Consider the following 25353-nt stretch of genomic DNA (forward strand, 5'->3'; position numbering starts at 1 on the left):
CGTAGTAGGTGCTTAATAAATATGAGCTATTATTTTGGTAAGTAGTTGGGATACAAAGACAGAAACAAAATGGTCCCATATATATGAACTTGGGATCTATTTTTTACTTTGGTCCAAATCTATGATGTCATTGGTGTAGGGAAATCCTAGTGGGGAAACGCCATCTGCCAATGCAGGTAGTTCTACAACTTAATCGTCTCAAAGAGTTTCCTGGAGCACTGAGAGGTTAAATGATTTCCCTTGGGTCATAAAGCTAGTAATGTGCTAGAAGTGGTCCTTGAACCCAGATCTTTCTGGCTCTGAGAATCCACTAGACACCATTCTTAAAGTCTACAAGATATTTTATTTCTACCAGATGAAATGCCACATAAGAATTTCTTTCTATAGTATCTTTCAAAGAAAAACAGACAGCTGAGGTTCTTAGCCCTGATTCTGCCACTCAATAGCTCTATGACCTCTCTTTGGGCCTGAATTTTCCCATCTTTAAAATGACTGAGTTAGTCTAGAGAGAGGATTTCTAATGCTCCTTCCACCTCTTTTCTGAAATTAAGGTCTCCTCAACATTTTATGTTGTAACAGCTCTTCTAGCTTTAATATTCCATGACTCCAAGATTCTAAGGTGAACTTTATGGGCAAAAATCACAATTAAAATATGCAACAACCATGATGCAATGGAAAATCTTTAGATTCAATGCCTTTAATTACTAACCTAGACCCTCCCTGTTTTTCTGCAGTTTCCATAATGTGTGGAAGATGGACAAAACCCATCCCACACAGCAGAGAGGAAAGACTTCTGGATTTTAAATCAGAAGCCCTGAAGCATTGACCCAGATTCATTCCTCATTATTTAGGAAACTTTGGGAAAATCATTAACATCCCTGGCTTTCAGGTTCTTCATCAGTAAATGAAGATGGCAATACCTATACTACTTATGTCACAGGTGATTGTGAAAACATTACATAAAAGTGAACTGAAAAAGTTCACACAAAGATTCCATTAAGCTATAGCTAAGCCCTTAAGGTACCCAACTCTCACCAATTCATGTTGAATTTATGGACTTTTCCCTAATGTTGCTGAGCAAGTCCTGGTCTTTCTCTCCTTCTGCTTGACTGACAATATCTTGGAAGGAAGGGGAGCAAACTTGAGCCCTAGAGCTAAGGACCAGCATGTACTTCTTTAAGATGGAGCTGAGACCATGGTAACTCACTTGCTTAACTGCAGTTGAAATTAAAGAATGTGAAGTATGGTGTGTGTGTGTGTGTGTGTGTGTGTGTGTGTGTGTGTGTGTGTGTGTTCATAAATACATTTTTTGACTTGTTCAGCTGTTTCAGTCATGTCCAACTCTTCATGACCCCATTTGGCATTTTCTTGGCAAAGATACTGGAGTGGTTTCTCATTTCCTTCTCTAGTTCATTTTATAGATGAGGGTTAAGTGATTTGACCAGGGTCACACAGCTAGTAAATGTCTGAGACCAAATCTGAACTCACAAAGATGAGTCTTCCTGACTTTAGGCCCAACACTCTAACCACTGTGCTACCTAGCTACCCCAATATTAATGTATGTATGTATATATAATATATATTTCATTCTTTCTGGAACATGTGAATATGTATATTTCATATTCACATATATATTGCATTCTTTCATTCCAACTGCAGTTAAGCAAGTGAGTATATATCTATATCTATCTATACACATACACAAATTCTGGAGGTGGGGAGATTGAGTCTGTACCCCTGTAACTAGAATCTATTCAGGGGAAGGTAGCATAACAAATCTAGCTCGGGATTCTAGGTAATTGATTTTCAGTTATAAACTTGTGCTTGTTACAATGTTTACAAGTCTCTAAAAACCTTTCCTTCTGGAGCTTTGAATTTGGAAACTGTCCTCCATGATTCTCTACCAGACCCCAGAACTCATCAGGAAGGGAAAACTCTGTCCCCCTCTTGAATTCTTATTCTTCTTGAATTCTTATTCATCCATTTTTAAAAGCATTTTTTTTAAAGCCCAACTCAAAAGCTAGCTCCTTTATAAATATCTCCCCTCATCAGTAACAATCAGCAAGCCTGTGAGATCTCACATGGCACTCACATAGCATCTCTCATGCAATATTAGGTAGCAAAGCTTTCCACGCATGTATCTTACTAGAATGTAAATTTCCTGAAGACTAGAACTTTATATCTCCCCTAGTACATAACTCAGGATTCTGAATACAGTAGATATGAAATAAATGTTGGTGGTAGCTGTTCCTCAAAACCAACTGAGATCTCTACAGTTCAAAATATAGTATAATTTTTTTAAAAAATCAGTTGTAGGAAAATTAGAACAAAATACCCTGGGGTGGGGATGCAAAACAGGATGAGTCATTCTGTTTCAAATATTTGGTTTTCTTACCACAGCAGCAATTTCTGCTCCAGCTTTGTGGTTCAAAGCAGCAAGTACTATAGAGGCAATAAAGAAGAAGAAGGTGCTGAGTCCAGTGTTGACCAAATCCTAAAAGGGAGAAAAGTGGTAGAATTACTTGAAAAGGATCATCCTACTTTTTGCTCTTAAAGTAAACAGAGAACATTCAAAATAAGAACCACAATATCCCACTTTCTGGATTACATATTTTGTATTTAATGTAACAGAGGCAAGGGTCAGCACAGATGAAATCAGACACCCACAAGCTGAGGATGCCACTAAAGTGAAGTGGGTAAGATCACCACGGCATAATGTGAATACATTTCACCAGTTCACTAAATGATATTGGAATTGTTAAAGGATTTCTCTTTCAGAAACAGCAATTGACAACTAACCTATCAATGGCATACCAACCAATGGCTCTTAATAAAGTTCTATTATAAAACTCAAACACTTGACCCAACCAGTATGGCCTGGACCCAACTACAGCACTGGTCACAGACGGCCCAGTGCCCACAACCTCAACATAAGCCTCGAATTTGCAGGAGCAAAGGTGGCGTACCTGCAAAAGCCTAGAAGCCCTCCCCCCCATACTCATTCTCCATAATCAAAGCTAACTTCGTTGTAATATAAAGCATATACAAAAATATGTAAATTGGCAAAGCTTTCATTTAATGTGAGGTCTTTCAAACCTTACATTGATAAATACAGATTTTCTTTTACGATTCTTGAATACCAGATCAGGCCATGGACCCGACATTCAGGATATTCAATAACGGCTTCACTTACGGCACCTAAGTCCTAACTTTGTTGCTGTTGCTGTGGTTGGTTAGGTCATTTCAGTCATGTCTAACTCTTCATGACCCTATTTGGGATTTTCTTGGCAGAGACACTGGAGTGGTTTGCCATTTCCTCCTCCAGATCATTTTACAGATGAAGAAACTGAGGCACACACTACCCAAACTCATATAAGTTAAATTTTATTATAGACAGTTACCTACTGGTTCAGAAATTGTATTCAAATTGGGGGGAGGGAGGAAGCATTCTCCAGTCCAAAAAAGAAAAAAGAAAAAGAAAATAAAGCTAGTAATGAAAAGAATTAAACAGAGTATACTTCTTTACTATCCAATCCTGCTAAATCATTCAAGCAAATTAAATTTGTCATCTAAATTCCCAGATTTAAAACAGGAGCACAGTGCTCATAACCTTTACAAATTACATCATTCAAAAGCTCAAGGATATCATGGGAATCAATGGGGGAAAAATGTGAAAGAAGGTGGTCTAGATGTACCAGATCTCAAACTATTATAAAGTAGTAATTATCAAAACAATCTGGTATTGGCTAAAAAATAGAGCAGTGAATCAGTGGAATAGATTAGGTAAAAATTACATCATAGTAAATGACTATAGTAATCTTGTATATGATAAACCCAAAGATCCAAACTTTTGGAACAAAAAATCATTATCTGATAAAAAATGCTAGAAAAACTGGAAAACAATATAGCAGAAACTAGGCATAGAACAACATCTCACATCATATAACAAGATAAGGTCAAAATGGGTACATGATTTACACATAAAGGGTGATGAGCACATAAGCAAATTAAGAGAGCATGGAATAGTTTAGCTGTCAGATTTATGGATAAGAGAAGAATTCAGCACTATAAAAGACATAGAGAGCATTATAAAATGTAAAATAGATCATTTTGATTATATAAAATTAAAACATTTTTGCACAAACAAAACCAAATGCAACCAAAATTACAGGGAAAGCAGAAAACTGGGGGGAAATTTCACAACAAGTATCTCTGATAAAGGCCTCATCTTTCAAATATATAGAGAACTGAGTCAAATTTATAAAAATAGAAGTCATTCCCCAACTGATAAATGGTCCAAAGATATGAAAAGGCAGTTTTCAGACAAAGGAATCAATCACTATTGATTAGAGAAATGCAAATTAAAAACAACTCTGAGGTACCACATCACACCTATCAGATTGGCTGATGTGACAAAAAATGAAAATGTTAGATGTTGGAATGGATATAGGAAAAGTGAGACACTAATGCACTGTTGGTGGAGACATGAACTGATCCAACCATTTTGGAGAGCAATTTGGAACTGTGCCCAAAGGGCTACAAAACTGTGTATACTCTTTGATCCAACATTACCACTACTAGGTCTATATCCCAAAGACATTTTAAAAAAAGGAAAAATGACCTACATGTACAAAAATATTTATAACAGCTTTTTTTGGTGGTAGCTAAGAATTGGAAATTGAAGGGATGCCCATCAATTGGGGAATGGCTAAACAATCTATGGTATATGATTGTAACAGAACATTATTGTGGTATAAGAAATGACAAGCAGGATGATTTCCTGGAAACACCTGAGAAGACTGACATGAACTAATACATAGTGAAGTAAAGTGAACAGAACCAGGAGAACATAGTACACAGTAATACTGTTCAATGAAGAACTGTGAATGACTTAGCTATTCTCAGCAATACAATGATCTAAGACAATCCCAAAAGACTAATGATAAAATATACTATCTGCCTCCAGAGAAAGAAATTATATTGTTTTAATTCAGACTGAAGCACATTATTTATTTTTCACTTTCTCTCATTTCTTTCTTTTATTCAAGTCTTCTTGTACAAAATGACAAATATGGAAATGTTTTACATAATTGCACATGTATAACCCGATAAGCATTATTAAGGATGTGCCAGGCACTGTGCTAAGCACTGCTAGGGATACAAAAAAATGTAAAAGCCAGTCCCTGCTTTCAAGGAGCTCAGTCTAATGGAGGAGACATGCAAACATGCTATGTACAGGATAAATGGGAAATAAGCAGCCAAGGAAAGACTGGATTGAAAAAGGCTTCCCGTAGAAGGTAGGATTTAGTGGAGAATTGAATGAAGTGCTACCAGGAGGCAAAGATGAGAAGGAAGAGCATTCCAAGCATGGGGTGGGGGAAGAACCAGTAAATATGCCCCCTTTATCCTAGTGTCATTGGAAGACAGAGTACTATGGGGGTGGTGAAGTGGTTAAGGTATAAAGAAAAATGGAAAGGTGAGAGAAGGACAAGTTATAAGTTCAGGGCTTCAAACACTAAAGAGATGATTTTGTATTTGCCCCTAGAGGTGATAGGGAGCCACCGAAGTCTACTGAGTTAGGGAATGTGACATGGCCACTGTGCTTTAAGGTTCCTTTGACAACTAAGTGGAGGATGAAATAGAGTGGAAAGAGGCTTGTGGCAAGGAGATCAAGCAGCAAGTTACTGCAGCAGTCCAGGTATGATGCAATGAGAGCTCACACCAGACTGATAATAGTATCAGAGAAGAGAAGGGGGTATTCAGGAAAAGGGACCTAAGACAAGAAGACAGTATAGATTTGACCTGGTTCACCAAGGGGTTAAGATGAGGAAGATAAAAGGGTGTAGCTCGTGCAGTGATTGGAGATCAATGTAGATGAAAAAAAGAATTTGGGGTTACAAGGTTGAAAAGGTGGGACAGTAACAGATTGTAATCAGCTAAAAGAATTTCAGAGTTCAGGAATATATAAGTACATTTGTTGGTGACAGCGTGATTGAGGGTCTCATTGTATTTGGTTGAAGGGGGGTGGAATAGGATATGAGAAATGATTAAACTGAAGAACTGGGAAATCAGGGTGTTTAAGGGAGAATCAATCACATATCTTGAAATCCCCTAGTATGAAGGGAAGAGGTGAGGAGGACGGCAACACTGCGAGCCAGGCACTGAACTCACTGAAAAAAGTGGCCCGGAGGTCTGGAGACAACAGTTGCCATGATTTTGATTGAATGGTAGATATGAACTGCATGAACCTCAAAGGAAGAGAGGGTACTGAGTGATGGAAGTAGAAATGGGGAGCAAGGAGTATTCCAGCTCCCCACCTCAACCAACTAGTGAGGGAGAGCAAGTAAAAATGCAGCCAATGCTGGAAAGAGAGGCTTTGTACCCTGAGGGGAGCCAGGTCTCAATGGGAGTAGGAAGATGAATGGAGTAGAAAAGGAAAAGATTTAAGATGACAGTAATTTTGTTACCTATGGACCAGGAAACCCAGAAAGCACAGAGGAAGGAGTGGACAGCCTTAGGCTCAGACACTGGGGGTTTGGGGGTAGGGTAGAACATGTGGTAGGATGGGCAATCCACGAGTTGGTCCATTAGAGAGAAGACAGAATATATGGTGTGCTCCTGCACCATGGACTGACAGTGAACTAGGCTCAGAATAAAACAAGGAAAGAGGAGGACTGGGTTTGGGGAAACTGCACAATTGTTTCAGTGATCTCAAGATACTTCTTGACACAAAAACCCATGTTTCAACACTAATATTTTTCTGGTGATGCTGTCGAATTACAAAATTATTATTATTAGGTATTATTATTGGCAGCATTTCTGAAATACTTGACCTATAACAACCCAATGAGGTCCATAGGGCAATATTCTCATGAGGCTCAAAGGGTTTGTGCTTTTCCAAGGCCACATGTATAGAAGCAATAAGAGCTGACATTAATATACTGCTTTAAGGTTTTCAAAGCACTTTACAGACATTATCTCATTTGGCCTTACAGCAATCCTGTAACGAAGACGTTACAGATCAAAGGTAAAATTACTGCCCATGGCCACACAACTAATAAAAAAAGGTAGAATCTGACTCATGATTTCCATCTCCAAGTCCTTGATCTTTCCACTACACCATCTCCAGTTATCAAGTACTGATCATGTGCACAGCACCATATTAAGACCTGGAGATGCAAGAAAAAACAACCAACCACAGAGCATACATTTATGCAAGGTCCTCAGCCTTCATGGTGGAAGGGCTGAAAAGCAAACTGTTGGCCTACCTAATCATGTACCTATTGGAAATTTCTGGTTCCATTTCCCATAGGAGTCTCAAAGTCACCACGTCTACAACAGAACTTGTTACCTTCCCCTTCCTAAATTTTGTATTTTGAAGAGGACCACCACCCTTCCAATCAGCTGAGTTCCCAGCTTCCATCGTCTTTCTCTGCTCTTCACTCTTTCACAACATATGTGAAAGTTCATTACCCTGTGTTTTTAGGTACAAGTCTACCACAAACAATTTTTTTATTAGTATAGATTTTTCTCATTTAAGCATTTCTCTTCTCAGAATGATAAAAAAGCGGAATCTCCTTATGCCTTTGGGAATCTCTCTAACACAAGCCGCTGTGGTGTTACAGCATCCCAGAAAACATTCCACAGCCAAGAAAGAGCAAAGGTTCAAGTTCAAACCAAACAATTATTAAACTTTCAGCACGGCTTGGAGATTTATATCCCTAAAGCCACTGATTCAAAAAGTCTGAGTCCAAATTTTACAGAACAAATCCTTTTATTAAGGGGATTTGTTCTGCAAAGTTTGGACTCAATGAAACGGCAGCACTTGAAGACCTAGAGGGCCACATGTGGCCTCGAGGTTGCAGGCTCCCCACCCCTGGACCTCTGATAAAAGGGAAAAAAAAAAAAGAATGAGTGCAGGGCATTGTTTCTGAATTGATAGCTAAAGGTTTCTCTTTCAGATTAGTCCAAAGGCTTCAAACTAGAATATTGAGAAAAAGTTTTCATAATATTTCTTAAAAAGTAGGGCAGGGGACAGCGAGAGGGAATCTACTTTCAGTCAATCAATTATCCTAGTCTTGCCAGTTCTGCCTCCATGACATCTCTCACATCCATCCCCTTCTCTCCATCCACAGAGTGTGAAGTCCTAATTGAGGCCCTAATCCCCATCATCTTCCCTTACACTTGTCTCCCTGCCTCCAGCCTTTGCCAATCCAGACATCCCACAGCTGTCAGATAGATTCCTAAAGCACAGGTGAGATCAGTCTGTCACTCCCCTGCTCAAAAAGCTGCAGCAACTCCAGACTCCTTAATTTGGTACTCACTACCCTTTGGAAGCCAGCTTGAGAGGACCCCCACCCCCACCCTACTCCCCGCCCACCACCCCAGACTCACTGCATCCCAGATCAACCACCCTTCTCCCTCACACATGATGCTCCATTTCTCACCTCCATACTTTTGTAGGAGCAGTCTTCACCTCCATCTCTCAGAATGCCAAACTTCCTTCAAAGCTCAGCTCAAACCAACACAAGGCCCATCCTGATCCTCTCCACTGCAATCACCTACCCTAAAATTATTTTGCATTGATTTTACATATAACTTATGCTGACTAATCTGGGTTCATGCTGTTCACCTCACCTCCTCAAAGGAGTCTCTTTCACTTTTGTCTCTGTATCTACAGCGCATGCCACAGTGCCTGATACATTAAGTACTTAATAAGTACTTGTTCAATGCAACATAAAAAATACCTGACACCTTGAGAAATAACAATTAAACTGTTCCTAGAAGAAAGCAATACAGAAATATAAACCACAGCAAAACATGGTACTTCATATACTAAAGATTATCAGATTAACAACATTTAATGAATGTCTAGGTGTCCAAAACTATATATGCACTAAGGCAGTGAAGAAATGGGAACCTAATACTACCATGGACGCATAGGCTATCTAAAGGACAATCATATAGGTAAAATCAATCACCAATCATCTATTGGGAGCCTCCTACATGCAAGCACTAAGCCAGGTCAAAGAGAAACTGATTCCTAATAAAGTTATCAGTAAAAACAGTTATACTGAGCCCACCGAAACAAGTACACACGCCTCTTCAACAGAGGTCGGCAACCTGCGGTGCTGCCTGTTTCTGTACCCACTGTGAACTAAGAATGGTTTTTAAGTTTTCAAATGAAGTCTTATTAAATTTAAAAACATAAAAATCATTCTTATCTTAGCTGCACAAGAACAGGTGGTAGATTGGATTTGGCCCTGGGGCTGAGCTGTGATTGGCCTACCCCTGTTCTACATGAATATAAGTCAAGGTCTGTGCCCTCAGGGATCCATCAAGACAAGACGAACACATAAGAAGCATTTAGTTAACAAGACCATACCACATATAATTAGGAGCCAAATTACAGGGTATAGACTCTGAGTACTGTAGTCTGGTGAAAGGAACTATCAATATAGGTAGGTTGGAGTAGTCAAAAAAGTATAACTAGGACTTCAACGGGCAAAGGGATAGGGGATCTGAAACTGGGTCCATGTCAAGTTGATTTGGAAGAATTTTCAAGCTGAACAACAGAATGCTAATTAATAGTAATTGGTTACTATAAACTGATAGGTCCATTGTTTTATTTACTATTTCTATAAGAAATTGCTAAATTGCAACATAATTGTACATTTAAAAGGACACTATAATTGGAGTTCAAAGACCTTATGGGTATAAGTCTTTGTAGCCAAGAATTGTAGCCAAATATTAACTACATAACCATGGATAGGACACTAGATGTCTCTGATAATCAGTTCCCTCATCTGTAAAATGGTGGCAATATTTCTGCTACTTACCTTGTAAGACTGTCTGAGGAAAGCGTCCTGTAATTACAAAAATTTAAACTGATGGTGCACTTTCTTATGGTAATTTGCTAACTCAGCTCAAATAGTGGACAAGAAAGTGAGAGCAGCAGCAGCTAAGGTAGATTCTGGGGAACAAGTATGACATAACCAGGAGATATTATGGAGACTTGCCTAACTGGAATAAAAGGTTTGATTTGGGAAGAAGTTGGAGATAAGGCTGAAAAGACAAAAGAGGGCCATATTATGGGAAAAACCTTCAGTGGCTCTCTACAGCCTTTTGAATACAAGCTGAGTTCTTAACCCTGATATTAAAGGCATTTCATAAATTGGCTCTCGTCTTATGCCACACTTAGAATTTCACTTATCTTCATCTATTAAAGCTTTTCTATTCCTCCAAGTCCCAACTCAGATGTTACCTTCTCCATGAAGACCTCCTTAACCTACCTCTCCCCCACACCAAGTAAAAGTCATCTCCCACTCTTCAAACTTTTCATGTTTTCATGCCTGGGTCTGATTTGCTCTCAACACATTCAATATATCACACCGATCTGTGTTAAGTGTCATAGTTCTTTCCCATTTCCCACCCAATTAGACTGCAAGTTCCTTGAGGATGGGGACTATTGTATCCTCAGAGCCCAGCAAATTTTTAAAAGTTTTAAATGACATTTTTTACTTCACTTACATTTCCTAATGTATCTTCTCTCCCAGGTAGTCATTTTTTATGATATAGAAAAAAGTTCAGCAAAACTAACCAATATTTTTTTTTAAAAGTCTAATGTTACATACAGAGTTCCATACCCATAATCCCTCACCTCCACAAAGAAGTGGAAAGAGGTGATAAATAATATGTTTGTTAACAAATGTTTGATGTTGAATTGAAGGGCTTCAACTGTACAGTGTTGTTGGGACATGATCCCATAAGCAAGAAGGAGACAACATGCTACAAATAGTGTTTAACACTAGATGGTTTAGATGCATCAATCGATACCCCCCAAAATTATAATTTTACTTTGAAATAAACATTTTCATCTTACTATCTCAATTTTCTTTACATTACAGATTTTTAAAAATGCCCCGCACCACTTGATGAAGCTTGGTCCTTCTAGTGTTAAAAAGTGAGGCAGGTTAGTGTGGCAGTAGGATACAGGATGGACTAAACAACTATTTTCGAGAAAATTTATAATGACCCAAGTGAGGTATTATTGAAGGCCCAGACTAGAGTGAGAGCAGCAGAAAAGTAAATAAAGGAAGGATGAATTTAGGAAACTTCACAATTGGCTACAAAAGGGGGTGAATCAAGGGACAAGTAAAAGATTTTTGCTTAGTTTAGCCACTGGTCATTTCACTCCCCTGATCCTGCTTTGAGAGAGAAAAATTCGGGATAGGGGAGAGTGCTAAGCTTCCTATTATAGCAATTTCTACCAGCACAAGGGCAGGCCAAGCCAAATGACATAGATTTAGTCACATATGATGGGATACCTTAATGATCCCAGTTATAATAAATACTTGCAATATAATTCAATTCAAGAATGAATGATTTCATTGACATAGAGATTCTTTCCACCAACATATGTTTGCTACATAAATCTGAAATGTTCAACCAAAAAGTAGCCAGTACAACTGGATGGTAGAGAGCTACTCCCCTAAGGTGAAATATGGGGATAAGCTCTAGAAATTGGGAACCTGGCTCTCCTTTTCTTCCCTAAATCCTTGCTTTACAACTCCTGGCAGAGGACCAGGGAGGCAAAAATTTGATAAATGTTACTTATACTTAAGCTTTGGGGAGTACGTAGAAGGATAATGGGACAACAGTGAATTACATGGTTGTATCTGCTCTTTTCTATGAACCACAGAGGGTATAGGGCCCATTCCAGGCAAATTTTAAAACAGGCTAAGTTTGTCTTGGAGTATCCTCCCAGCTCACTTTCCATGACCCTTTTCCCTGTTGTTGCCTTTTGTCTTGGCCCAGGACCCTAATGTTGTTTGGACACCTAAAACTCTCCAGTGTAGCATGCCACCCAAATCCTGTCCTTTCCTCTTTATCCCACTCCACCAAAACTACTGTCTTCTTTGTCTGCCTAATTTATAGGCAGACAAACTGAGCTAATTCTCACCAAGTTATGATAGTGACTGATAGTCTGGCCTCTCCATCTTTTGGAGTGTTTATTAACCTAAATGAATTTCTAATTAGCAACAGAGTGCAAAGAGTCATTTAGGGGCAGATGGTGGTCCTTAAATCCTACTAATCTATCTATTCCCCTAAATAAGGTCGAGGTGGGGGAGGGAAAAGAAAACAATGTGTCCTCTACCATCTTTTTTCCTACATGGAAGCAACAAATTCTTCCTCTTTACTTCTTTCCCCAACTATGATGAGGTATACTGATTCCTTGTCGTCTGATAAGCTCCAGTTTAGTCTCAGATGTGGACTGTCCCTGTCCGATCTTTAACCATAAAAGGGAACAACTCAAATTTCAGAAAGTAGAGGATTGTCCTAACCTGGATCTAAAAATACATCATTTCCCAATACAGGCCCCAAAACCAAAGGCTACAGCATCCCCCCTGACACATTCCACTTCCAAACAACAAAGACCAGGCTAACGTAGGTATTCATTCTACAGCTCCTGGAATTCCCTGACCATAGGTATTTTCTATCAGAGATATGACAAAGTTTAGCTGTTTGGACCTAATTGGGTCCAACTAGGTTATCAGACTGGAGAATCTTCAGAGTGGGCCTCCAAGCAGTCTGCCTATTCTATCTCCTTAAGCTATTCTCAAAAAGGTTTGATCTCATTATGCAAAAGTAATATAAATCAGAGATATTTAGAGGAACTTTCACTAAAGCATAAGTTTCTTGACCTAAGGTCTATAAAAAATTTTTTAGTATTATAATATGTATTAAAATTTAATTGGCTTAACTTTGTTATTCCATTTATTTTCTTTTTGTGCATTTAAAAACACTATTCAGAGAAAAAGTTCATAGGTTTCCTATATAAAAGGGGTCCGTGCCACAAAAAAGGTTAAGAATACCTGTGTTAAGTATAATATCCAATAATATCCAATCCACCAAAATCTTATATCACTATTATATAGAAATGATCTTCAAAGGCTATGCCAGCATAACACCATAAAACTGCCACCCAAAGATCAGTTTAATTTGGAAGAAGTTCATCAGTAAGACCATCTTCCACATTAAAGAAAGGGTCTTGTCTGCATCTGTGGTGTATCCACAATGAAAAAACTACAGAACTTTGACGTAGGCTTATCATTTATGATGAGCACGGTAACAATTATCATTAACCATGTCAGATTAGGTCTGTTCCAAATTTTAATTGCTCACAGTACCAAACTATTCATGGTTGCTTAGTTTTCATAGATCTGATACTTACTTGGCACACACATCTATTTGTAACTTTAAAAAATTAAAGGGAACATTATTCCAAGGGCTATTGTAAATTCAGTCTCAGAGTCATTAACCCAGGGCTAACATGCCAATCTTTATACATAGAGTATGTGGAGGAGAGAACAATGGTAGGTGATGGTCCCACTGACATGTCATGATCAGACCACATTTGGAGAAATGGGTCTAGTTCTGGGAACTGTCTTTTAGGATGGACAACTGATAAGCCAAACAGGTTGTATGTTTGCCCTTTGTTCTTGAAGAGGACCATGAATGACATCAGGGAATTGATGACATGACTTGCAACTGACTTTGATTTGAGTGAGGGAGGGCTGTGCAAAGTCACCAGCTTCAAATGCTGGGAAGGCCTTAGAAATCTAATCAATGTCCTCATAGGAAAACAAGACCCAAGATAACAGAGCTAGTACTGAAGTCAAGATTTCACACTTTAAATGCAGCCTAAAGCCAGCTCTGCTCAATTCACCTCTTGTGAGTTTCAACATCCAAGCTGTAACAGAGACATGGCCCCATACAGGCTTTTCAGAGAGCCAAGGCATGAGTGGAATAAATATCACCATGATAAACTGATGTGCTATTAGAACCTCTGGAGATCCATTCTCTCCTAGTCTCCTATAAAACAAATTATACTGAATTTTCTTTAAATTAAGCAGCTTTATTAAAGGGCTGTACCTTTAAGTAGAACACAATAAGGTATAGATATGCTGTTATTTGGATTGCAATTCAAAGGAAAAGAGACAACTCAGGAATAGAGGAAGGTTGAGAACAAGGCATACAATAAATACAAGCCAGCACTTATCTAGCACTTTAAAGGATTGTAAAGCATTGTACATATTTTGTTTGATCCTCACAACAATCCTTTGAGGTAGCTAATATTATTGTCCCCAATTTATAGATGAGGAAACTGAGGCTGAAAAAGTTTATGTGATAGGGTCATGTTATACAACTAATAATTGACTGAGGTGGGATTTGAACTCACATCTTCCTGATTCCAAGCCCAGTGTTGTTACTTGCTGGGCCACCTAGCTGCCTGAGTGAGAGAGAGGGTTCCATACGTGGAGTCAAAGACTTGGGTCTGAGTTGTAATTCTGCTATTTACCAACAAATAACCACCTCTCTGGGCTTTAGTTTGCTTATCTCTAACATGGGGATAATAAGTCTTGCTGCCTTTCCTCATAGGGTTATTTTGAGGAAAGCACATTGTACATCATAAAGCACGACAGAAATGTGAATTGTGGTTTTGTTTTGTTTCGTTTTTTTAAATAATTATCCTAGAGTGGAAAGGGAGTAGATAGGAGACAGAAGCAAATTAATCTCACGGAATAGTGACCTAAGGAAGGGGGAAAGGGTATTATATGAGGGATAGGGATAGGATCTGTAATTTCATAGGTATGGGGAACTCCTGGGTAAGAAAATCCCTCCTACCAATGCAAGCCAGGGCCTTTCCCACAACTTATGTCTTAACGGAGTTGTCGACAGTAGTAGTTTCAAACCTGAATGGAAATGAGAGCCATTCAAATGTACATAAGGATCCCTGTGGGCTGCATGGTGACTTAGTTTTAAAATGCCATGTTATCAATGATTTATTGTATTTTTATTTATTTTGTTCAATATTTCCCAATGACATTTTAATCTGGTTCAGATCACACTACGGAGTATTACATGTACTGAGTGATTTGACCAGGACCATGCCGCTAATAGGTATCACAGGTGTTACAGAAACTAGAAAAATTAACAGTATACCTTTATTTTTAAAAGGCCTAATATAATTGAAAGACTAAGGAGGGAAGCCAGTCTGAATTAAATTGGTGTAATTCAGAAGAAGATTGACTGGTAATCAGGAGACCTGAGGGTGGGCAACATGGTATTGTTTACTCCATAGATTTCTATGACATGATTTCAAGGGAATAGCCTAGGTGATTTATAAGACCACTTCAAGCTCTGAATCTTGTGATTCAATAATAAATAAATGAGATTTTATTGTAGAGCAATATTTGATGAAAAAACTACAGAAAAAAAGATTTCCTGAAATAGGTATATTACAAGAAACCATAGGACTACAATATTTTATCTTAGGCATGTCTGAAGTATAGGATCTATGATTCATCACAAAAGAGTACAAGTATCTCAAAGTTGCAAAGTTTAAGTAAAAAGTGCCAGGAACACATTTATTCTTCTAAATGTTGAACCAAAGCCAAGACGACCAGAAAAAAATGTTGCAACTATTCTAATTAACTCAGCAATTTGTTTCTTTTCCTTTCACCTCCTTAAAAGCAATAGTCTCTATAGGGGAGAATAGAAATTAAATTTAATAGAGATAAATGCAAAGTCTTGCACTAAAGTTTAAAAAAAATCTACTATACTAGCATAATAAGATAGAGAAGATAAAACTAGGAAGCAGTCCACATGAAAAACACCTGGAAATCTTAGGGCTTGAGTTTTCATTAAGACATCAGCATGCTTTGGAATTTCAGCCTTCAATAATAAGAGTAAGATAATGGCTAGCCATTCCACTCATCCAAAGAAAGGGGATTAAGATGCTGTAACGCTGCCACAGCTAGGGACGCTGGGAAACTGATTTGCTGGTAATAACCTAAAGAGGGCACCAACTTCTCTGAGATTGCTGGCAGACAGCAGATTAAAGCAAGAAGAGCCCTGGACTCTGAGCTGCTGTTGAGGCTAAGCCATTATGCTGCGGATGAGGTCATTTCATGGCACAGCACTGAAACTATGGGCACTCTGTTTATCTGCATGACTTCCCAGTGTCTATGTTCCTTTGTTTTTTGTGAGGCAATGAGGAAATTTTGTGCATTAGGTTGTGCTACAAATTGCCTAAGGTCTTTGGCAAGAAACAAACAAACTCAAAAAGGTCTGGCATCGATGACTTTGTCACGAGGTCAGCGACAGCGACAACACCTTGACAACCTCCTCTGGGTCCTTCCCTATGCTCTTGAGTATGTCCATGTCATAGATCCTGTAAGCACGTAATGAAGGATCTAAGAATGTTGAGATCAGAAAAGAGAAGCCCTGATGCACGCCCTAGTCCTTGTCACTCAGCCAATGGCTCGTACGCACCTACTTATTTACACGTTGTCTCCTCCACTAAAAGATGAGTTCCATGAAAACAAGCACTGTTCTAGTCTCTGTATCGCCAGCTCTCAGCACAGCACCTGGCACACAGTAGGTGCTTCATAAATGCTTGCCAACTGACTATGCCAGTGATTTGGATGAGTGACTTTCCCTTTCTGGATCTCAGTGTCTCCTATGTCAAAAGAGGGGATTGAACTGGATGCTCTCTAAGCTTCTCATCAGTTCTGAAATTCTTTAATCCATAATGAGCTAAATAAGCAAATAAATCAAAAACAGGATTACAGCAACAGCATTTAGAGTATTAAAAATCACCCAAAATCAGAGTACATGGGTCTAGTGAAAATTTCAGATGTTATTTAAAGACAAAGCATTTTTGCAGATAATATTTGTACTTACTGTAATATTCCAGTTGATCTGTGGTATCCTTGTGTGAAGATTGAGACTGAACATAAGCAGCAAGACTCCAGTAATTACAAATGCACTACAGCTCACAAATTCGAAGAAATAGAGCCCTTCACATGGGGAACATTCCATGATGGTCTCTATGCAGATGAAGGCAATCAGTGCCAATACCTAGAAAGATAAACAGAAAGATCCACTGAATACAAACGTATCTGTGCATGTTTGTTCTGCACATCAGTAGACACTCAAGCTTCCTATACTTAAACATAACAAGCAGATCTTTCAGCATGTCCATGGAGAATAGAGGAGGCGTGTCACAGGATCTGGATTCCAATTCCAGCTCTGCTACTTACTCCACGTTGCCACGAGCATATCACTTTCCCTCTTTCCTAGTCTGTAAAATGAGCAGTTGGATTTAGAAGACTGCTGAACACTGTTCCAGCTCTTACTCCTCTGGTCAATTCAAGTCAACATTTGTTAAGAGCCTAACATGTGAAAGAAGACATCTTTTGGCACCATAGAAAGACAAAACAAAATAGTACCTGCCTTCAAAAAGCTTACCTTCTACTGAGAAAAATACAACATGAACACAAACAAGCAAATACAATGTAATTCCAAGAGGAAGGAAGTGCAAACACCTGGGAAAGACCTTGCGAAGGATGTGGCATGTAAGCTATGCTTTGAAGAAAGACAAGGAGGACACAAAGCAGAGGTGAGGAGGAGGATCATGTAAAACACTGAGCATCACCTTGCAACTGCAAAAAGCAGGCCAGGTCATAAGGACTCAACTGGACTCTGGGTCATTCACTTGGAAGTATCATTAGTAAATCATCCAGATTTAGATGCCCACATATGACTCTGAAGAGTTCAAAGATTCCTGCCAATAGCTTATGAGTACCGTGTCTAAAATGGAACTCTTCCTCTCTGGTCCAAACCAGCTTCTCATCCTGCCTTTTCTATTTGTTTATGCTTATACCATGCTAATTGTAAATAATTCTACACAAAACTCCTAAAAGGCATTTGTATACCAAGAGCAAAGAATATCTCATTATTTTACATTTATATCTCAACCTAATACTGATTCAGGTTTCATCTCTTAAGTCCAAAAACTCATCCATGTTTCTCTAGATGTGTTCCCAACATCCCTCTACATAAAGATACATAAGTTCCCCAACTGAATGACAGCATGCCTACAGTCAGCTGAGAAGGGACCACATATGGGAAACTCCTCAAGTTTTTCTTTTTCAACATATTTTCTGTAACAAGATCTAGTAATCTTTGGTAAGAAATAACATATTGTACTGATGAGTTGCAAATGCCTCTGGTATGCTAGCTTCAAGCTGGTACTCTGGCTTATTTTAATACATCAACCATCTGCAATTTCATCAGCATGGGTTCCCCCCTCTCTGAACCAATGCAGATTAAAGCCCCTCCACCCCATAGGTTGACTTAGAGGCAGGTCCTGAGACAAACACTCAGGTTGTCACAAAGCATGTACTCAAATCCTTTCCAGCTTGGTAGAATTTATCAGTTTGTATTCTCTGGAATAGCCTTGAAAATACCAAAGTCACCTGCATATTCCAATAAGACTTTCTTTTAACAGGAGGACATTTTATGAAATTGCAAAAGCCCATCAGAGTGATCCTTTAAAAGAAGTCTGTACCACACAGTCTTTTTCTTCTCCTACAGACTGTCTGCCCCAAATTATTGACACTACATAGTATGGATTCTTTGACCACAATATGCTCATCTCAACAACATAAAAAGGATACAAGTAAAGAGTGATCTATGGAATTCTTTGTAAAATATCAGTTTTCCATTCTTAAGTTTTGTTGAATTAGCAAATAATGTGGAATGATACTTAAGCCACAACTACACTTTATCAGAATATCAACAGTTGGATTGAGTACCAAAAAAGTGACAGTATTTAGATGGGGAAGAACACAGCTCTCCACCACCTTAAATATGATTTAAATTGCTCCCATTATTTCTAATTTTTAAAAATACTACTTCATAGTAATCAATTCAAATGAAAATCTCAAGAATAACTTGCAAAATCACCAGGATCCACAACATTTGAGAACTAAATAGTCAATCTTACTTCCATTTCCCTGACCTTACCAAAACTGAGGCAGAAAAAAAAATTAAGTCAAGAATCAAGTTAAAAAGCACAAAGTTAAAACCACCCGCATTGGTTGGAATAGAGCACATAAAATAGCTTTTTAGATTAGTTTTTTGTTAATGCAAATTCCCAATTATTGGCACTAAAGATTATCCCTAAAGTGAACCATTTCTCTAACAAACTCAAAAACTATTAAGCATGTACAAGGCATGTGTAGCATTTATAGTGGATTGGAGACAAAACTACATTTGGAATCAGTAAGCACTGGGTTCAACCAAAGCCTCTGATACTAGTAATGGAACCCTGGGCAAATCACTTAATCTCTTTGGGCCTCAGATTTTAATTACTAGGATGAGCCCCAGGATACTAATCTATTTATGGGAGGAGCTTCCACACTGAGAAGGAGCTGACAAAGTCAGAGCTCTTTGAGTATATATTTGTATGTGCAAAAGACACTAAGAATACAGAGGGAAAAAAATCACACACTTCACCAGTAAGGAACTTACAATATAACTGGGATGGGAAAAGGGTTATGATACAGATTCAAGGAGGTAGGATTAAATATGGAGAATAAAGATAGTAAAACACTTAAAGTCTCCCACTGCCATCGTTCTTGGCATACAAAAGTAGGCTCTGATTGCCCAGCTGGATCCTGAAGCAGTTGGGGTTTCTGCTCCCATACCCTGGCATTGAAAGCTGCTTCTGGAAGGCAGGAACAGCAGTAGCAGTCCAAAAGTAGCAACAGTAGTCAGAGCTACCCAATGAGTACCAAGTGGAAGAAACGGCTGGATGGACATGTCACCTGGCATTACCATCCTGGCATTAGTGGACTCTTGCAAATAAACTGATATTTCAAGGATCCTTTATTTAATCAGTGTGGGTATTTCCTCCACCAACATAAGATCACAACCTTTCTATGCCTCAGTAGACTATCTTCATGATTACATAAGATCAGTTAGAGATGTAAGTGACCTTACAGGTAATCCCATGTGACCCTTTCATTTTACATATGAGGATATAAGGTCCAAAAAAAAATTGGATGTGTTGCCCAAATTCACATAGTAATAAGCGGCAGAAATCAGGATTTTAACATAGGTCCTTTGGCACCAAATCTAACACTCTTTCCATTGACCACACATTGGTTGTGGCTAAAAAAAATTCACCCCCTCATAGCTGAACTTCTGAGGGGTAGGTAGGTGGCACAGTGGATAGAGTATTAGACCTGAAGTCAAGAAAACTAATCTTCCTGAGTTCAAATCTGGCTTCAGATGCTTGCTAGCTGTGTGACTCTGGGCAAGTCACTTCACCCTGTTTGCCTCAATTTCCTCATTTGTAAAATGAGCTGGAAAAGGAAATGGCAACCCAATCCAGTACCTTTACCAAGAAAACGCCACATGGGGTCATGAAGAGTCGGACACGACTAAAACAACTGAACGTCAAACTGAGCTTCTAAAGACAAATCAGTATAGTGAAACTACCCGGCACAGTGGGCTTTGAGTTGAAACACATAGGTTTGAATCCTAGCTCTGGCATTTAACTATCTTGGGCAACTATGAACAAATCATTTCTCTAAGCCTCCATTTCCTTATCTGTGAAAGGAGGATAATAATATTTGTGCTACCTGCTTTACACACCTGTTTTAAGAAGGTATATTACACATTTAAAGGGATGTATACATGAGAGTTATCAGCACAAGCCTGAAAATGGAGCGAGTCATTACTGGGACTGTGCCATTCTTGAAGTCTTACCAGTTTGGAGCAAGTGGCCAGAGCTTGGGCTCTATTGGCACAACCCCGGAAGCCAGGAGAACCTACCGCACACAATGAGGCACCAGCACAACTTGAGAAGAGATCCCAGGTAACAGTGCCACTACATCTGTCACAGCTTAACATTTGGCCATAAAAGAACTGAAAGTATCTTCTGGTTAGGCTTCCTATTTTTTAACAAAATAAGAATAAGCTTGTTGGAGAAGCTTTGTCTGGAAGAGATAAAGCACCATATTTTCTCTATTGCTCAGAGAAAATTTTCCAGTTTATTATGCAGAACTCAATGGAAACACTAATCTAATGGACTAAAAATCAGACAGTGTTCAAAGTGCTTTCATGCATCCTGGCTTATCATGAATTAAATAGCTGGGACTAAGAACAAATCCTCATTCCATTTGGAAACTAATTCATGAATATTTTAAGATGAAACTAAATACTTAGTGGAAAACTAAAACCACTCTGCCAAAGTGGAAGCCACTTCTTCCCTCCAGCTGGTCGACGGCTTGATGGCCTCTCCATGAGGGAGGAAAGGAAGTTTGCAACCAACAAAGAGGTGTTAGGTGTGGAGACCTGGAGTCAGGAAGGCTTGAATTCAAATCCTGCCTCAGATACTCACTAGTTGTAAGTCACTTAACCTCCATTTGCCTCAGTTTCCTTAACTGGAAAATGGTGATAATAATAACACCTCCCTCCCAGGGTGGTTGTGAGGATCAAATAAGACAATATTTGTAAAGAGCTTAGTATGGTGACTAGCATATAGTAAACACTGTATAAATGTTAGCTCTTATTATTATATGAGATAACATTTGCAAAACACTTTGCAAAGCCCCATATATCATTATCATTGTTACTGTTGTCCTAATGACATACACTTCCTGGTAAGCAGAGGGAGAAGTCTGCAGCTTTGCAATCTACCCACCACTGTACCCTCCACACCCTGGGTATTACCATTTGCCCTACACCTCAACTCTTCTATCAGTGTTTTCTCCTCTATTAGAATGTGAGCTCTGGAAGAACAGAAGCTATCTTGCTTTTCTATTTATATCCCCAGTGGTTGAGCACAGGGGTAGGCTCCTAATAAGCACTTGATTTTTTTTATTTATTTGACGAGTTCATAATCTTCGACAGCCTCAACCATAATGCAAATGTCTTTCCTTACGATGACCACAACATCAAAATAATACTTGTGAATGTTACAAACCATGAGCATTATACAGCAAGTCTACCATGTGCTAACGACGGAGTCTTTTGTAGGCAATAAAATCTCTAGTAGTATGGACTTTGAAGACAAAGAATGACAAATACATTATTGACAATTGGTTGTTGAGAAATGTTGAAGAATCTAACAGAAAAAACTATGTTACAATCCAGTACCTACCATGAGGCACTGCACATATTCAAATGAGTCTGCAATCTCATCCATTCAAGATCTCCAAAAACTGAGATAACAACCCATTTGTGCCTATTCATCCATTGTGACTCTAGTCTATGAACTCTCAAAAGTCCATCACAGGAAGTCCACCCAACTAAAGCAGTTAGAGATTTTCCTCACTTTCTCCCAACATATCTTTCAAATGAATAGGCAATAAGCATTTGCTACATGCCTAAATTTGCTAAATGTCTACCCTCTGCTAAGCACTGGGGAATACAAAGAAAGGCAAAAGATAGTCCTTGCCCTCAAGGAGCTTGGACTAATGGGAAAAGATAGCATGCAAACAACTATGAACAAACAAGATATAAACAGCATGAAATGGGAGTCATCTTAGAGGGAGAGCATAAAGATTAAGGAGGACTGGAAAAGGCTTCTGGCAGAAGGCGGATTTGAGCTTAAGACTCAAGAGGACCTTATCATCAATTAGCATTCATTGTGCCCAGAAGAAAGTCTGGCTTCTTGAAGGCTCTCTCAGTGCAGCAAGCTCTGGCAAGTTCAATCAAGATGGAAGGAGTTGGAGTACAAAGCTTAGTTAAGTTGGGAGAAACTCATCACCGATTTTTTGTTACTATTTACACAACTCACAAAGAATATTTAAAGTAAACAGGCATAGAAAGAGCGAGTGGCATGAGTTGCCAGAGTGTTCTCATGAATGAAATTGGGTGTCCTTGCCTTTGAGGTCTCTTCCAAATCTGAATCTGATCCTATGATCTAATGAATAATCATTTTTATTCACAAGAATTACTTAAATTCATCAGGCTCTAAATAAATATTTGGTGACTGGTTCAAATTTACTTATGAGACCTTCAAACATTCCACTGTTTGAGTGGAATGAGCCAACATAAGTACTAAGTAATTTGTAGGCCTTATCCAACTCTAGCCTGGTATTCCTAGAACAGGCAGCCCCAACCACCTCTGAAGACCATATCTGAAGGCCATTTTACAACCAAAGCTAAAATGGAAATCACATAGCATAAAAAATAAAAATTGGATTTTTCTAATCATTGGATTTTCAACATCAAAAAGGCATTTTAGAATAAACAAACTAGAAAAGTGACTTGAAAGGCAGAAGTACAATAACAGGGAATTATTCCCTTGTAGAGCTAAAAAGTTGATCACTGTGCTATGCTGTAGAGAGGAGTAGGGGGAGAGAGGGAGGGAGAGACAGAGAGGGAGAGAGGGAGGGAGGGAGAGAGACGGAGAGAAGGAGGGGGAGAGAGAGAGGGAGAGAGAAAAAATGAATGAGAATTAAGCTCTTCCTATGCTATGCAACAGACCTGGTATTAAGTGTTGCAGATACAAATACTATCAAGCAAGACAATCCCTGCCATCAAAGAGACACTAGGTATCTCAACTTCCTAACCTCTCACTCGCTTCTCAACCCTTTGTAATCTATCTTCCAACTTTATCACTCAAATGAAACTGCTCACTCTAAAGTTACCAATGATCTCTTAATTGCCTAATTTGATGGTCTTTTCTCAGTCCTAATTCTTCTTGCCCAATCTGCTGCATCTCACACTATTGACCACCCTCTCCCTCCTGAATATCACTTCTCTAAGTGTTTTTTTTTTTAAATGATATTCTCTCTTGGCTCATCTCCTATCTGGCTTCCTCAGTCTCTTTTACTTGCTCATCATCCACATCATTCTCCCTAAACATAGGTGCTCCCCAAAATTTATGCTCAGTTCTCTTTTTTCTGTCTCTATATTCTCTCTCTCTCTCTAAGTAAATGACTCTCAGATCTACATTTTCAGAGAAATTGTTATTTCTCTCATATTAATGATTATTGAATTACGACTAAGGTTTTTCCTCTTTTCTATTTCCTCATTCAGAAATCACCCCTTGTAGGTTATCCAGCCAACCTTTGAAGTACAGGGCTGATAATGAGATGAAATCTTAGGGAAAACCCAGAAAACTTAGATTTGGTCAAAAGGTAAAGAAATTCTAGTTTAAGTGAACTGGTAGATTTGAGCCCATCATGTTTTAGTCAGATAGGTCTGGGTGGAAGTGGATTCCCTCTTTTGTCTAGATTACCCTAGATGGGTGGTGTGGGATAGATAAGTCTCTTTGTCCAGGACTGTGAGTGATCAAAATTCTGTGTCCCTCCCCTTCCCACTAGACCCTCATTAGAATAAGCCCACCTCTCATTATAATATTCATTCTCTCATTACTTGTTAACCAATCAGAGTTGATTTCCACCCTCAGGAACATCCACTCTTCCAAGGGCATTAAGTGAGTTCCATAAGGGGTCTTTGGTTAAGGAGAAACAGCCAAATGACTGTCCTTTTATTAATACTAGCATAATTAATAAAATTATTAATTACTCACTAGCATAATTAATAAAATTATTAATTACCCAGAAATTATGTATCTCAGAAACTTTTTTGACCCAGAAACTTTTTTTTGGGGGGCAAAGCAATTGGGGTTAAGTGACTTGCCCAGGGTCATAGAGCTAGTAAGTGTCAAGTGCCTGGTCTGGGACTGGATTTGACTCCAGGGCCAGTGCTCTAACCACTGCATCACCTAACTGCCCTCGATCTTTTTATAGATCACATAGATCACAATATCAACCTCCAATTTCACCAGAATTTTAATCCTACAAAACAAAGGATCTTTCAAACATTTCAAACTGGATGTCTGAGAGACATCTCCAACTTACCCATTATCTTTTTCCCTAAACCCTCCTCTCTTCCAGTATTCCCACCTCCGTTGAAGGCACCACCATTCTTTCAGTCTTCCAAATCCCTAACCTTGGCATCATCCTGAACTCCTCACTTTCCCTCACCTCCCTCCATATTCATTCAATTGCCAAATCTTTCAGTTTCTTTGCAACATCTCCTATCTTACCCCTCCTCTCCACTCATACAGCTACTACCTTCATTCAGGCCCTCATTACTTCTTGCCTAGATTACTGCAACAGCCTTGTCATTCATCTCCCTACTGTGTCTCTCCCCACTCCAGTCAAACCATTGCTGCCAAAGTAATTTTCCTTAATCACAGATCTGGCCATGTAACTCCTCTACTCAATTCCAGTGACTTCCTATTTTGTCTAAAATAAAATATAGATTCCTCTGCTTAGCTCTTAACGCCCTACAACAACTTAGCTCCAACTTATTTTTCCAGACTCATTGGGTATTATTCTCCCTCCTACACTCTTCAATAAAATCTCCTCACCTATGACTCACAGAGTCCCTCTCTTCCTTTAAAATACTGACCAGGAACCATCTTCTGTACGGCACCTTTCCTTTTTCTCCCAAATGCTAGGGTCCTCCTCCTTC

General features: G+C 38.9%; 1 protein-coding gene across 1 annotated transcript in view; it reads right to left on the minus strand.

Moving 5' to 3' along the window:
* The window catches only part of LOC114027888 (CKLF-like MARVEL transmembrane domain-containing protein 4), an 80065-nt gene that overhangs the window by 10538 nt on the left and 44174 nt on the right, over positions 1-25353 (minus strand). Inside the window, exons 2-3 of the mRNA XM_027842063.1 lie at positions 16750-16926; positions 2396-2494 (exon numbers count right to left, since the gene is read on the minus strand). Coding sequence (XP_027697864.1) covers positions 2396-2494; positions 16750-16926 — 276 coding nt within the window. The remainder of the gene's footprint in view (positions 1-2395; positions 2495-16749; positions 16927-25353) is intronic.

This window comes from Vombatus ursinus, unplaced genomic scaffold (assembly GCF_900497805.2).
Source record: "Vombatus ursinus unplaced genomic scaffold, bare-nosed wombat genome assembly UNPS02014864.1, whole genome shotgun sequence".
Classification (NCBI taxonomy): Eukaryota; Metazoa; Chordata; class Mammalia; order Diprotodontia; family Vombatidae; genus Vombatus; species Vombatus ursinus.